Source organism: Cygnus olor, chromosome 9 (assembly GCF_009769625.2).
Source record: "Cygnus olor isolate bCygOlo1 chromosome 9, bCygOlo1.pri.v2, whole genome shotgun sequence".
NCBI lineage: Eukaryota > Metazoa > Chordata > Aves > Anseriformes > Anatidae > Cygnus > Cygnus olor.
The window spans coordinates 15,695,728-15,709,034 of NC_049177.1; the positions used below are offsets into that span (position 1 = coordinate 15,695,728).

The 13,307-nt window shown below is 44.9% G+C and overlaps 1 protein-coding gene across 23 annotated transcripts in view; it reads right to left on the reverse strand.

Moving 5' to 3' along the window:
- Positions 1 to 13,307, reverse strand: part of LOC121074997 (LIM domain containing preferred translocation partner in lipoma) — a 336,312-nt gene that overhangs the window by 187,535 nt on the left and 135,470 nt on the right. For all 23 annotated transcript variants that reach the window (XM_040567725.1, XM_040567731.1, XM_040567729.1 and 20 more), the window contains one exon: positions 398 to 507. In XM_040567725.1, coding sequence (XP_040423659.1) covers positions 398 to 507 — 110 coding nt within the window. The remainder of the gene's footprint in view (positions 1 to 397; positions 508 to 13,307) is intronic.

A 13,307-nucleotide genomic window follows, 5' to 3' on the forward strand; every position in this document is an offset into this window, starting at 1 on the left:
CAGGGCTTATTTGCTTCATTTAATTTTAGGCATCTAAACAAAACACTTTTAGGATCAGATTACTGCCCTAAGGTCTCTCCACAGTCAGTGGAAGGAGGTGGCCCTTCCAGAAAACAATTCATTCTGGGAAGGTTTCACTCCCATCCACTATCACAAGGACGTAACGCAATTAGTTTTCTAATTCAAGCCGGATGGGAAAAATCCTTTAATAGCCCAGCAAGTTTTGAATGGAAATATTCCCTGCTTGGGAAACGGAGCTTGCTAATGCTGACTTGGTTGTTCCTGACACGTGATCGCAAACCCTAGCACTTTGCCACCTTGTTTTATTAGCATCCACTTATTTCCACAGCCCCTTTGGATCAGTTCTGCACTCACAATACAATTCTTGTCTTCTTACCTGCACGTTGAAAGTAACATCATCCAGAGGGGGCGGTGGGGGAAAGGCACCTTGTGATGTGGTATTCCCGAGGTCATCGACAGGAGGTGGGGGTGGAGGAAGGAAGTCTCCTAGGAGAGAGGATCAAGAGAATTTAGACTCATCGCAGAGCACCAGCATTTTCCTGAATCATTTCAGAACGTCTCTCTGCTGCCCAGAGAGAAGGCAGGTAGGTAGACAGAGATGGGGGGGGTGGACTGAGTATCTGGAGACTGGCTCCTGGGATGACTCGTGTGATACTCACAGCTCTGCCACTGCTTTTATGGCAGTCAACACATCATTTAACCATTAAATACTCAACTGCATCCCTCGCTGCTCCAGGAGATGGCTGTGACAGCTCAGGAACACTTGCAGATTGCTTACCCGCAGCAGCCTGAAGGCAGCAGCACCCAGACCAAAACTCACATCTCCTTTAAATGTGCCACAGGAGGCTGCAGTACTTGCACTACCGAATGCCCCACATCCAGCCTTGCGACAGATCCCAAACAATTCACTCTCCTCCTGTGGCTCTTTTTGGTCATTCTAAAGACTGTATCAGGTGCTGACTACAAGTCAGGACTGCCTGCCTGCTGGAGAGGACACTCGGAGGGCTGGGGCTGGAGCCCAAAATCTTTGGGGCTAGCGTTGAGGCTGTTTAACCTCCTGGTCAGCACCAAGCCCAATTCCAACCTCCTACAAGCTTCCTCAGGCTCACAGCAGCTGGAACGAGGAGAGCCAACATCCTCTCGTCTCTGACCGCTCATGGAGCCCAACGTACCTTTGTGTTTTACCAGCTCAAAAATGATTTCTCTAGACCAGCCTGCCTCCTGCATCCCTGCTGCTGGCAGGCAGCCATGCTCTTTGCGTTTCCCTTTCCTACAGGGACCTCATGGCTTCACGTAAGGAGCTGCTGGGAAAATCAGAGGCTCTCCTCAGTGACAACAGCCAAGGAAACAATGGGCCAGTTGCAAACCCAGAAGCATCCACCTCCTTCAGCTCCGAGGAGGCTTTGTATGTGGGGCTGATATATAGAATATCTCCACTTTAAATTTGCTTTGTCTTAAAGTTCTGACAACGTAGATGTAAATACGAATACAAAGCAGCACACTGGCTGCAAAGCCATCCAAGCTTTGCACAGAGAAGTGAGACCTCTCCTAAAGAACATCAGAGGTGGGAGAACGAAGGAGAAAACATAGGCAGAGCAGTGCAGGCAGCAGGACACCGGGCTCTGAAAGCACCTCCTAAAGATGGAAAAAAAAAGGAGCTTGCCATTAGCACTGGATTTGGCTCCTGGGGAGGCAGCTACCTGTAATTTGGACCACTTTGGTATATTTTTATTTCCTCTCATAAAGCTTTATGCTGCAAGCAGAGCTGTTTACTGTTGGTTCTCCTCTGTGCATCTGTGATGGAAGTTTAAGATAAGTGAATAAAGTGTTGTATTTCACATATCTCAGAGCTGTGGCTTTTGGAGAGTTTTAACCCTTTCTGTGAGGAAACACAAGCTCTCTCCTCGACCCAGCATCGCAGCAGCTCCCAGCTACTGGTTCCCCAGAACCACCCCCAGTGACCAAACCGCTCACAGAGGTGCTGAACCAAACCCCAGTGACCTGCAGTCCCTGGGGCTCCCCACGCCGAGGCTGGAAGCCCAGGGCTGAGCCACCGCAGGGCACAGGCACCAGAGGGGCACTGCAGCCTGCGTGGCACCTTCAAGCCATTTGGCACGGGAAGCAAGCTGGGTCTGCAGCCCCAGAAAGGTTTCCTGTTCTACTGCAAATCTGCTAAAGCCACGAGCTCTCTAAATGGCACAAACTCCCCCTAGAACTTTTAAGGATCTTATTTCCCAGGAAAGTAATTTCTTCCCAGTTTCCCCAAAGTGAGCATGGCTAGAACTCAAAAAAAACAACCAACAAACAAACAAAAAACCCTACTTCTGAATCCCTAAGAAAGTATTGTACTAAATACAGATGCTCGGAGACAGCTTGAAAACAACACACTGAAAACTAATTTAAAACAAACATGTTGCTCCAATACACAAAATCCTATGAAACCTACTGGCTCGTTGTATGGCAGAGTTCAAGACTGATTTAAAAAAAATACACGCACAATAACATCTGCAGTATCTCCTCTTTGCTCCATAATTAATCCAACCTTTTATTTCAAATCATATGAAATTCAATACGGAGTAGAAACAAAGGAAATATTTTGAAACAAACATCTTAAGTGTTTCATTCTAGAAGTGCTGGGATGTCTGAGTGCTATGTAAACTTTTGTCCTTTGCTTTGAAAGTGAACCTTCAACCAACCAATGTGGTTTTGCAAATAAATTCAACTCCAGCGGACGCACGCTTCCCCGAGAATACACTTGAGATGCTGTTGCTCCAGTTAGCCCCAGCTCCAAAGACTCACCTCCAGCCAAGTAATAAAAGCCAAGCTGCTTTTATTACAACCCTTCAATATACCTAAGTGAAACCCAGGGGGAGAACGGGGCGAAGGGGATGAGATAGGGGAAGGGCCAGGGTTTGCGCATAAGCAGAAGGCTGAGGGGGAAAATAACAATCGCTGTAACAAATTCAAAACAAATGCCATTTTGCCACTTCGGAAGAGCCATTGCTCCCCAAAGAAAAAAACATTGGCAAGATGTTTCAGAAAAGGAGCGAAAGGACAGAAACAATGAGAAAAGCTCTTTTTAAGAGTATGGAAGAAAACACTTCTCTCTGGAGCAGGAGGCAGCTGCTGTACCGCGCCCCAGCCCAGCTCTGCTGCCTCTCTCCTCCGCGGCTGATAAGCTGCTGGCGACTGGGAAGGTTTTGGACTGGGAAGCAGAAAGCAGATGTGTGATGAACTGGGGGGACCTTGCAGATGTTTGGCCTTTTCCTGGTGCTCTGTGAACAGATGGACTTTCCTCCTTCACAGCTTTAGTTATTTATCCTGCCACTGCACTTTCCTCTTTCCCACACACAGCCATAGGACCCCATCCTCCTCCCAGCGAGCTCACGGGAGCAAATCCTCCCAAGCGCAGGAGGCAGAGCTGTTCCTGTATTGTTATTGGCATTGCTGTTTGTCTCCCTCAGGCACAGAGGGAAACACGCAAAGACGGTCAAATCTGGGTCCTGAACAGCGCACGGTTTTAGATGACATGTGGAAGGAACAGGTCTTCGTTTGGGGGAGAAAAGGAGGAAAAAAGCTGAGTACAAGTACAAGCTGAGAAAAAAACAAACACACAAAAACATCCTGTTTCATGCTCCAAGCACCTTTCTCACTCGCAGGCAAACCTTCAAATTCCTAAGTGCAAATTCCTAAGTTTTTTGCAGGATCAGACTCATCTGCCTCAAGCCTTTGTTTTCAGGGAGACGCATCTGCCAGTCAGCAGATGAATTGCAGCACAGTAATTGCCTCCCCCACTGACTGACACAGTTGTTTAGACATCAAGATTTGCAGCTTTGAAACTTATAGACACGAAGATGATCTCACATGTTCAGTAAGAAGAGACTGTTTGGGGGAAAACCCTCGGAAACACACAAAAGCAAAACATCATATTTTTCCCTGAAACAATAACTTAATGAAACCTATCAAGCAACAAAACAGGATTCACACTGGTATTCCCAGATCTCTGGCTGACATCTGAAGACGATATGCCCAGATGTTTTTCATTTTTCTTCCTCCAAACAAAAATAACCCTTTATCGTCATTTCTGACTCTGAGGCTGGTTCAGAATTGGTTTGAATCACCTGAAAAACCAAGCTCTCCCCTGGCCTCGGGGAGCAGAGTACAAACAGAGATGGAGCAAACCCCCACTGACGTGTTTCTCTTCTGCTCCCAACAGCTGAGCAGATACAGTCATCTTCCATTCCCTGGTCAAGTATTTAGCTTCTACTACAGAAAGCCAAAGTTAGCAATCTGGGGGTGATCTATGGTGAAACAATTAAGATTTACACTTAGAACCTAATCCATCTGGGCTAAAATCCCCTTGATTAAACTTATCACGAATGTCTCTCCACACCCATAGACCTGTATCCCACAACAGCCACTGGAAAACCCTGCAGAATCCTGCAGCATTGCCAAGTGGTCTGGAAATTTTCATATTGCAAAAGCAACACTGCACAATTTTTATAGAAAACTTCAGCTCGATATGGCATGGTGACTCGTAGGTGTCACCAAGCCATACGTTTACATGCTACATTTTCCTGTAACATCTGCATTTAACATCCATCACTGGACAAGGAAAATACACGATTAAAATCATGCTTAGTGCTGGCACATCTTTGGTCATACTCATGTCTCAGGTGGTCATCGACACCATGTTGGTACAGGCGAACAGTCACACCATTACACACCAGCTACACAACCCACTTAAATACACCACATTCACCCGCCATGAATAAAATAAAGCCAATCCAAAGCACTGCTCAAACTACCATTTTCTTACCAATTACTAATTCTACCATTTGAACTACTTTTGTTAATCAGCTACTGTATTAATAAGCAGGGGGGAAAAAAAAAAAACACAACACTGGCTAATTTTATTCTTAGCATTTAAAAAAGGAATACTGAATCTGTCAGGTAGTTGCACTAAAAATTTACTTCACCACCTGCTAGCTGAAATATTGCTTTTATGGATTTATATTGTATTAAAAGGTCACTGGCTGTTTAAGTCTTAAACAGTTTTAATCATTCTAAAAGTCTCTTAACAGTAAGAAAAGGAAGCTCAGAACAAACAGCAGCAGGGATTCTAATTAAAAGGGCCAATTCATCTAATTTTATTTGGGGTTAATTATTCAGGATTCACTCTCTGATGTGTAAGGAATAGCAATTAGTAATTTTAGTGATTTGAGGAACATTGGAGGTGTAATCAGTTAAAATGAGTGAGTGTTTACAACACAAGATGTTGAATTAGTTTCTCCCAGCTGGAGAACAGGAACATTAGTCCCCTACAGTTCAGGACTATGAATCGCAGTCCTGCTTAAAATATTCCTTTCAAATAAAAAACACACGCCAACGATCATTTGGTAATTCTGTTTACTACACGGCACGTCAACAGGCAATGTGTACCATGGCAGCTTGTGTTCCTCACCCCAACCTCCATCCCATCGTCCAACTGCCCAAGCCCCTGGGATCTGATAGAAAAAAATCCCCAGCATTTCTCCCACCTGCACAACTTCAGCCAGGCTATCAGCCTCCTGTCACGCAGCCTTTTACTACAGCTCGCTGAGATAATGAAAAGAAGCAGCCTGTGAAACTTTCAAATGTTAATTAACTTCTGTGTTTAAATATACAGAGGAAAAATGACCGTGCGATTAACTTAAAACCTCCAGGTACAATTCCTCCTACAAGCGCAAATCCAAAATAGCTCCGCTGGAATCGCTCTGGCCTTCTTCCAGCGTTACTAGAGCAAGGAGAAGTCGCTACAGCTCGCAGGAGCAGCAGATGAGGCTCTGCTGGGGACAGGGGAGCTGCATGGGCGAGTGCCAGCGGGGAGATCCAAATCTGGCTGCTTTGACGTTCGGGTCTGAGCGGAGATGGCAGCTCGAAGGCTGCTTTTTCCACCTTTCAAGAAGTAACTGGGGTTTATCAGCATGTAGCATAGCCACATAGCCACTGGGACTGGAGCTGGACCCCTAACCTGAAAGGTTTCAGCTTGATATGGCTGCTAAGAGGAGCAGAGCTGGCACACCAGAGCAAGTCTCCTTCAAATGATTCAGCTTTTATCAAGCAACTTGATTTAGCACAAACAGCTGCTATTTTTGGTGTTGTGTACACAGATCTTTCATCCCGGCTCTGGTCACCGGTGGGGAAAATCCCCCCCCATCTTTGGTTCACGTTAGAACTCATTGAACTCCCTCTCAAACACCCGCAAAGGCAGTAATTAGCACATGGATAGGAAACGAGGGCTCAGTTCCCCAAATTATGCAAAATCTCAGCTGCTTCACCACACTGGATGCCCCTCATCATGAAAACAACATTTGTGTGATGAGGCTGCGTTTTCAGTCGGCTTGTGGCTGCAGACACCGAGGCGTGCCATCCTTTCCAGCCACGCAGTCGATGTTCCTGCAGCCTTGGTGCTCCAAGTATATGGGTGTATGGGGAGGCAGGTGAAAGCAAAGGCTTCTTTGTGTCCCCTGTGCACATCAGCCCAACATCCTACACGCCGTACGCTTACAAAACACACCACCAAGTACAAAGACATCTACACAAGGCTGCGTTATGATTCTTCAAGTCATTTTTCCGTGTGACTACGGGGACAAAACATACCAGCTAATGTCCCACGCCGACCTCTCTGCAGTGGAGATAAGATATTTTGCTCACCTCGACAACACGTTCTCTGAACGCCATGCAAATGAAGCAGTTCTGCTCCCACTCGTGCCATTACACCAAACGGGTATCTCTGTGACACTGGTATCTGCACGGAGATGAGGTCAGCTAGTATCAGAGCTCAACTCTCAGGAAAACAAACCCATCCTTTACTAAAGCTTACTGAGGCACTGCAAGAAACAGCCCGTAGCACTGTAAAATGTTAATTAAAATCTGTGTTAAAACAGAGGGAGGAAGAAGAGCTGTAGGATTAACCGAGAAGCTCCAGGTACCACTCTTTACCGCAGACTTCTTTCAGGACTTAGGGCATGCCCCTTAGCCCCGCTGTGCCTCAGTCCATGGGCACACAAAGCCGTCCTTTTCCCGTCCTTACAAACACACTCAGCGGAGGGAAGTCTGTCCTGCTTGGTCACTACTACGACAAGATCCCACTTGGAGTTGCAGCTGCTCAGGTCCAATAAACGTGGACAAAAATAGTTCCAAATGATTTTAAAAATGACAGAAAACAGCCTGCTCAGATGGAAAGATTTCAACACAAACAACTGGAAATAGGCTGGAAATCAGGGCATCTAAGGCAGAAGAGCAAACCCTATCCTCAGAGGGGACACACGCCGCATTCCTGCACATCATCCCGCTCTTCGGAGGAGCAAAAGGTCCACGAAGCAACTCAGCAAGGGAAGCACTGCCTTACTCAGAACAAAACTGAAACGGGTTATCTATTTGTTTATTAGATTATGGTGTTAAACTCGTTTGTTCACTGCTAAGAGTGCCTGACAGGAGTTGACATAGGCATTAATTTACAAAGGAGGCTGTTGTGAAGGAGTTGAAAAAATGAGTTATATCACTGGGTACGACCTCCTTCTCTCTGGCTGCGGCTGCGTGGCCCGATCAAAACAAATTTCGTTTTTCGGCACAAAGTGCCACGGGTCAGCTTTCTCCCCTGAGCAGGCAGCTGGGGAAGCTGGGGACAGCATCCTTCAGAGGCATCCTTTCTTATCACCAGTCAAACTCTCTCTGTGCCTGGTGATGAAATACAAGACACTGCGCAGATCAGGAAAGCTACCTCCCAGAGCTCTTTATTGCCAAGGGACTTCCTCAAGTTTCGGAAGCTGCAGCCAACAGTTTTTAAGCAATCTCGGACTTATCTTTGCTTCTAATTGCTTTTTGTTTGTTTGTTTGTTTTCCCGCTTTAGGGGTGAAATGAAATCTGAATAGTCAGAGGAAACCCTACGTGTTGCAGCCTTGGAGCCAGCAGTGGCCCTTGCTGCAGAACATCTGGAGGCACTGGACCCATCCTGCTCACCCAGCACGCAAAAGAGAGAGCCAAAAGAAAATAAACAAAACCTGCTGCTGCTAGAGTACTTCCTTGGATGCTGGGGTCAACCTGCCTGCGAGGCATCCTCTTCACATAGTCTGCTGCCACTGGCTTGATAGAGTGGAACAAAATACCAAGTGGGAAATGCATGGGCAGCTCTCACAGATGAACTGAAGAAGAGAACACAAGCTGATTCTCAAACTGGCTCCCTCAGTTCCTTCCCTCCTCCCTCCCACCCCTCCCTATGTAACTCTCATAAACATCCACACTTGGAAAGACTAAAGCAGAACTCGTGTCTTTATCAGATATGTCTTAGTTCAGTCCACTGTTTTCAGCAATACAAACAGCACCGGCTTTCTTCCTTCTGCTGCAATTAGTCAATGCTACTGGGGAGCAGAAAAAGGTTGCTAGATTTTCTTCATGATATAAAATGAATTTGCTTCTTATTCACCAGTGTAACAGTTGAATAATAAATTACATCCTTAATCCTTGAAGATTATTCAAGATAAAATGAAATGTTGGATAAACAGAAATCATTTCTATTTTCCTCTTTCAAAGTAAGTAACTAATGCTCCAAATCTCCATATATAAATACAAACTTATATTTATATATAAATACATATAAATGTACATAAATATATGTTTACATACGGTGGTGTTTTTTTCTCATGGATGGAGTTTGGTTCTTTTTGCCAGTTCCTGCTGGAAATGTCACACATGATCTGGCTAGATCACGGAAGAAAAATGGGATTATGACCAAATGCAAAAAATAAAGAAGGTATCAGGAGATGCTTTACACCCTCTCTGCAGTACTTTTGGATAGCATGGAAAGCAGAGGAGAAAATATGATGTAGGCTCTCTTCTTTGAGATCAATTTTACCCTAAAGCACTGATCCACAATGTTTCTCTACCAATGATCACTATCCAGCACCCCAAAGTTATTATACACACATGTGCAGTTACCACCGTATTTTAAGTAGAAATGCTTTAAAATTTACACTTTCTTGCGTAATTCAGCAAAGTAACTGAGCTTCACTTATAGTGGCCTCCTGGCAGCTCCTGGACCTCTCTAGTTCAGTAGCAAACTGCTAAACTGACTTTCTAAATAAATAACTACATTTCTGTTCTCTATATCCCACAAAACCCTCTACCAAGTATCCCCTTGCCCCATCCTTCTCCTTGCTGGTCAGTGCCAGCACTATGGTAGGTAAAAGAAGAGCAGGCAGAGCAATTGCACACCTCTGTGCCACTTCCCGTCAGGAGGATCCTAAAACGTGCAAGGGAGGACTTGCTCAGTGTAGAAAACGGATATAAGAGAACTCAGCCCTGGTGGGCTTTTCTGAAAGCTGCAAAAAAGCAGAGGTCAATGCCAGAGGCACAGAAATGGCACGTTAGAGGCACATCACCAGGATGACAATGATATTTGCACTCATGACACTGCTAAAACCCATTAAACTAAAATTCTCTCCCTAAACTGACCCAAGCATGCTGCCTATTCTGCAAACAAAAGCAGGCCATAAATGCCAGCACTGTAGTTCCTGTGCTGGTTTGGGGGAAAACATGTCTCTCATCTTGCATTCCCTATGCCCATGACCACGATATTGCAGTTATTCAAACTTCTGACCATTCTGAGAAAGCAGTCACTCACACAACCAGCTTTGCTGTGACCCAGCTCAGCATAAGGTGCCTCCCTTCCAGAGAACAAGTCCTAGGGTCTGGCACCAGCCCAGGGAAACGGCAGTAACTGCGAAGGGGCCCTCGCAGTAAAACACACCACACCAAAAGCTGGGTCAATTATTTAGTGTAGAGAAACCTGGGTGAGATCATTTTCAGATTGAGTTAAAACTTTTATCTTTAACCAAGGCTACAGAAAATGAATTACTGAAATACTTGTGGATATTGTTAAAAGGAAAAATGTGGAAGAAAATTAAAATCTTCTGCAAAGATTGTGGTTTTCTTTGAAATGCCAGAGATTTTTATTCTTGTAGAAAAATGTTGTGGAAAAAAATGATAACAAACTGTAGTAGCACACTGCTACAGCTTCAAGGCTGGACTTCTGAAATCTTCACTCTGAGGTTTGGTTTTCCTTCGGAGCTGCTACTTGGGCAATTTTGGGCAAAGAATTATGTTAAATTAAGTGGAGAATCTCTCTTGATTTTCTTCCACCCTAACTTCTTTCCCAGCCTTGCGGCAGGAAAGCACAAATCCATTCTTTTCAGCTGATGATTGATCTTCAATCTAAATCCCCACTTCAATATTAATAACCTCTCAGAAAACAATTAAAATAGATATATTGTTTTAGTGTGTGCTCAGGGAACAACTGAAGAGGATAAATCTTCTAGGAGCACAAAACCCTCCTTTTATCATACTTTGAGACCTCTGATGCCTGCAGTGACATGCACGTTATTCACTGTAACATGCCCATCTCCCTATGCTACCTGAAGTGCTTGCCTGGAGCAGTGAATGGGAAGGAGAGAGAGTGCTTAGCAGCACAGGGAGGAGTGGATGGGCCATCTCACCCTCAAACACAAAGCTCTGCATCAGGGACACTCTCCAAGGGTGGACCTTTTCTTCTGTCAGACAGAGCATGCTGCAGGAGGGAGAACGTCTTCCAGTTCCACATCACCAGCCAGCACAAAAAGCCACAGAGAGCCCAAGCAGGGGCTTTGTTTGGGAATTATGTTAATGGATAGAGATGCACGATATGCTGGGATTGTATGATGAACAGTGGAACCTATGTAATTCATAGCTGTTTATGAGCGCGGTCTCCCTGAGCTCTGAGAACTTTGCAGTCAATGTCTCTTGTCTCCATGATCCACAACAAAGAGAAAAGCACCTCCTGGGCCTGCTGTTCTGGACTGCCTTATTTCGGCACTGCTCAAGGTTAGTGCTCTCTGTAGCAGACTGGTTGCACCTACACTACCCAGCCTTTGGTCTAGACTTCCCCCATCCTGTGTGGTGCCTGGAGCTGAGGGCTATCACTACTCACTTGCCTTTTTCCAGTCCCAAGTGCAATAACAATAAGTCTGTGCTGTTGCCTGCCAACACGTTGCTTTTGCAGCACAAGAACGAGAAGGTGTGCTGTGTGCCATGGTAAGAGCGCATGTGGAAATCTTTTAAGGGTGCAAAGTTTTCTCGGAGGACCATCTTGGGTAGAGGGAGACAAACTTGAGTCCTAATCCTAGTGTCTGCCTAGAGAAGAAGAGACAGCCATGCTCCTTTGGAGAGCGTTAACCAGCTCTGCTAAACAAAACCGAACGACAGAAGGTTTTGCAAACTCACACCATCAGATTTCACCCCTCGACAATGTCACTGCAATTTTGCAATGCATGAGTTGCTGCATACAGTCATCCAAGGTGATTGCTTTATAGTTTCTTGTAGTCATTCCAAAAGTGAAGCTCAATCCTAGAGGGTTTAAAGAATCATAGTCATGTCTCTTTGATGAAAGACACCCAAGTGAAGAATAACTCCATTTAAATAGAAAACATTGAATGTTTGAGTCTGTCAAGAAAACACAAAGTAATCAAAAACACACCTAAGAACGATCTGAAATTAGCCAATATTTGTCTTTCTACACAAAGAAAGCATTCTGAATTTAGAAACAGTGACATAACCTAGCTTTAAAATCCAGTATCACATCTAAACAAAACTTAGATGTGGCTGTTGAAGATCACGGAAGAAACAATATTCTCTGCTTTCAAGAGACTGTGGGATTTACTCTACATCCTAATCAGGTCATATATATCACATCATGCCATGGCGATTAGCATCTTGCTTGATTAAAATCCTTAACTCCAGTGGATTTAAATGGCTGATTTGAGAGCCACTCAGATGAGAGCCCAAGGCTGGATCTGATCACAGGCAGAGAATGGCATGCTGCGATTACAGAGTTGATATCTGCTCCCCTAGCTCTTGAAAATGTTGCAGCTAAGATCACCTGGCCAAGATGGGTAAACGAAGGTGTGTGTCAGGTCAGCCAGCAAATTTTTTCAAAGCAATGGCTCTGCACTCATCAGGAGAAAGAAGACAAAATCTGCTTTGGCTCCCCTTTACTGTATATCTAACATTTGCAAGAGAAAAAGCAGATGAATGCTTAAAGCTTAGGATGATGCATGCCATCTTCAAGCTATTCTTGAGTGAAATGTTTAATGTTTCATGTGGTTTGGAAATGGCTTAAATTCCCTGCTGAATTTTTCATGCCCGTACACAATTTAGCCTTTATCAAAAATTCCCTTCAATTACGTACTCTGCAGAAAACGCAGAAATTCTTCCGAAGGATCCTGGGTGATGCAGTCAGTTGCATCAGTACGGCCTCTTTTTCCCCCTTTTTTTGTTTGTTGTTTTTCAGCTCAGGTTTGCACAAAACATCCCTACTTGGATAAGCCCACTGCAGCTATCTGGACCTCACCATCTGTGCTAATCATAAAAAATCAACACCGCTTTCTCTTCCCATGCCTGTATTTTAGTTGAGGAGAATGGGAAGACAGACAACAAGCACTGGAGAGGCTATAAAAGGTTGCAAACTTTTGGACGGACCCTGCTTCTTACCCTGTTACGCAGGGAGCTGTAAGAGAGCTTTAGCACGATAAAGCCTGCAGAAGGCTCGCTGTTCCTGCGCATGAGATGTGGCGGGGAAACGGGCGTAACTGGAGCACTGCAACGTGCCAGCTATTCTTGGAGGCAGAGCAGCCCCTCAGGAGCTCTCGCAGGAGAGCGGAGCAAGGACAGCCCTGAGACTGCTGTAACCCATGTCACAGACATCCCCCGAAACTTTGAGTCATCCTCCGGTGTCCTGTCTGCCAAGCAGCACAGGCTAAAGACACTGTCTCTCTGTTGCTTTTGTTCTGTGAACACCTTCATTTTGCTGAGCCTACATCCCCTAAGGTTCCAGAAATATTAACATAAGCCACATACAAATATTATTTCAAAGAAACTATCCCCATAGTTCTATTTCTGGAGATACATCTTAAAAAAGCTTCCCTGAAATACTGGAACAGGACCCATATTATCCCTTCATAAAAGGAATACAACTTCTAGGCTTCTAAAATCATTGGTAAACAGTTCAGACTTCCTTTTATACTGTAAGATTTCCTTCCCATAACACACAAGATATATTGCCTCAAGGGAAAAGCAGCTTTATGAAGAGGAAGCTACGTGTGCCAGAATTGTTCTCTTCCATTATTTGAACATCCTTTCTCCCTCCCATTGTTTTAATAGAGTTGGTCACCAGATGAACCTGCAGCAAAACACCAAATCCCTCAGCAGAGCG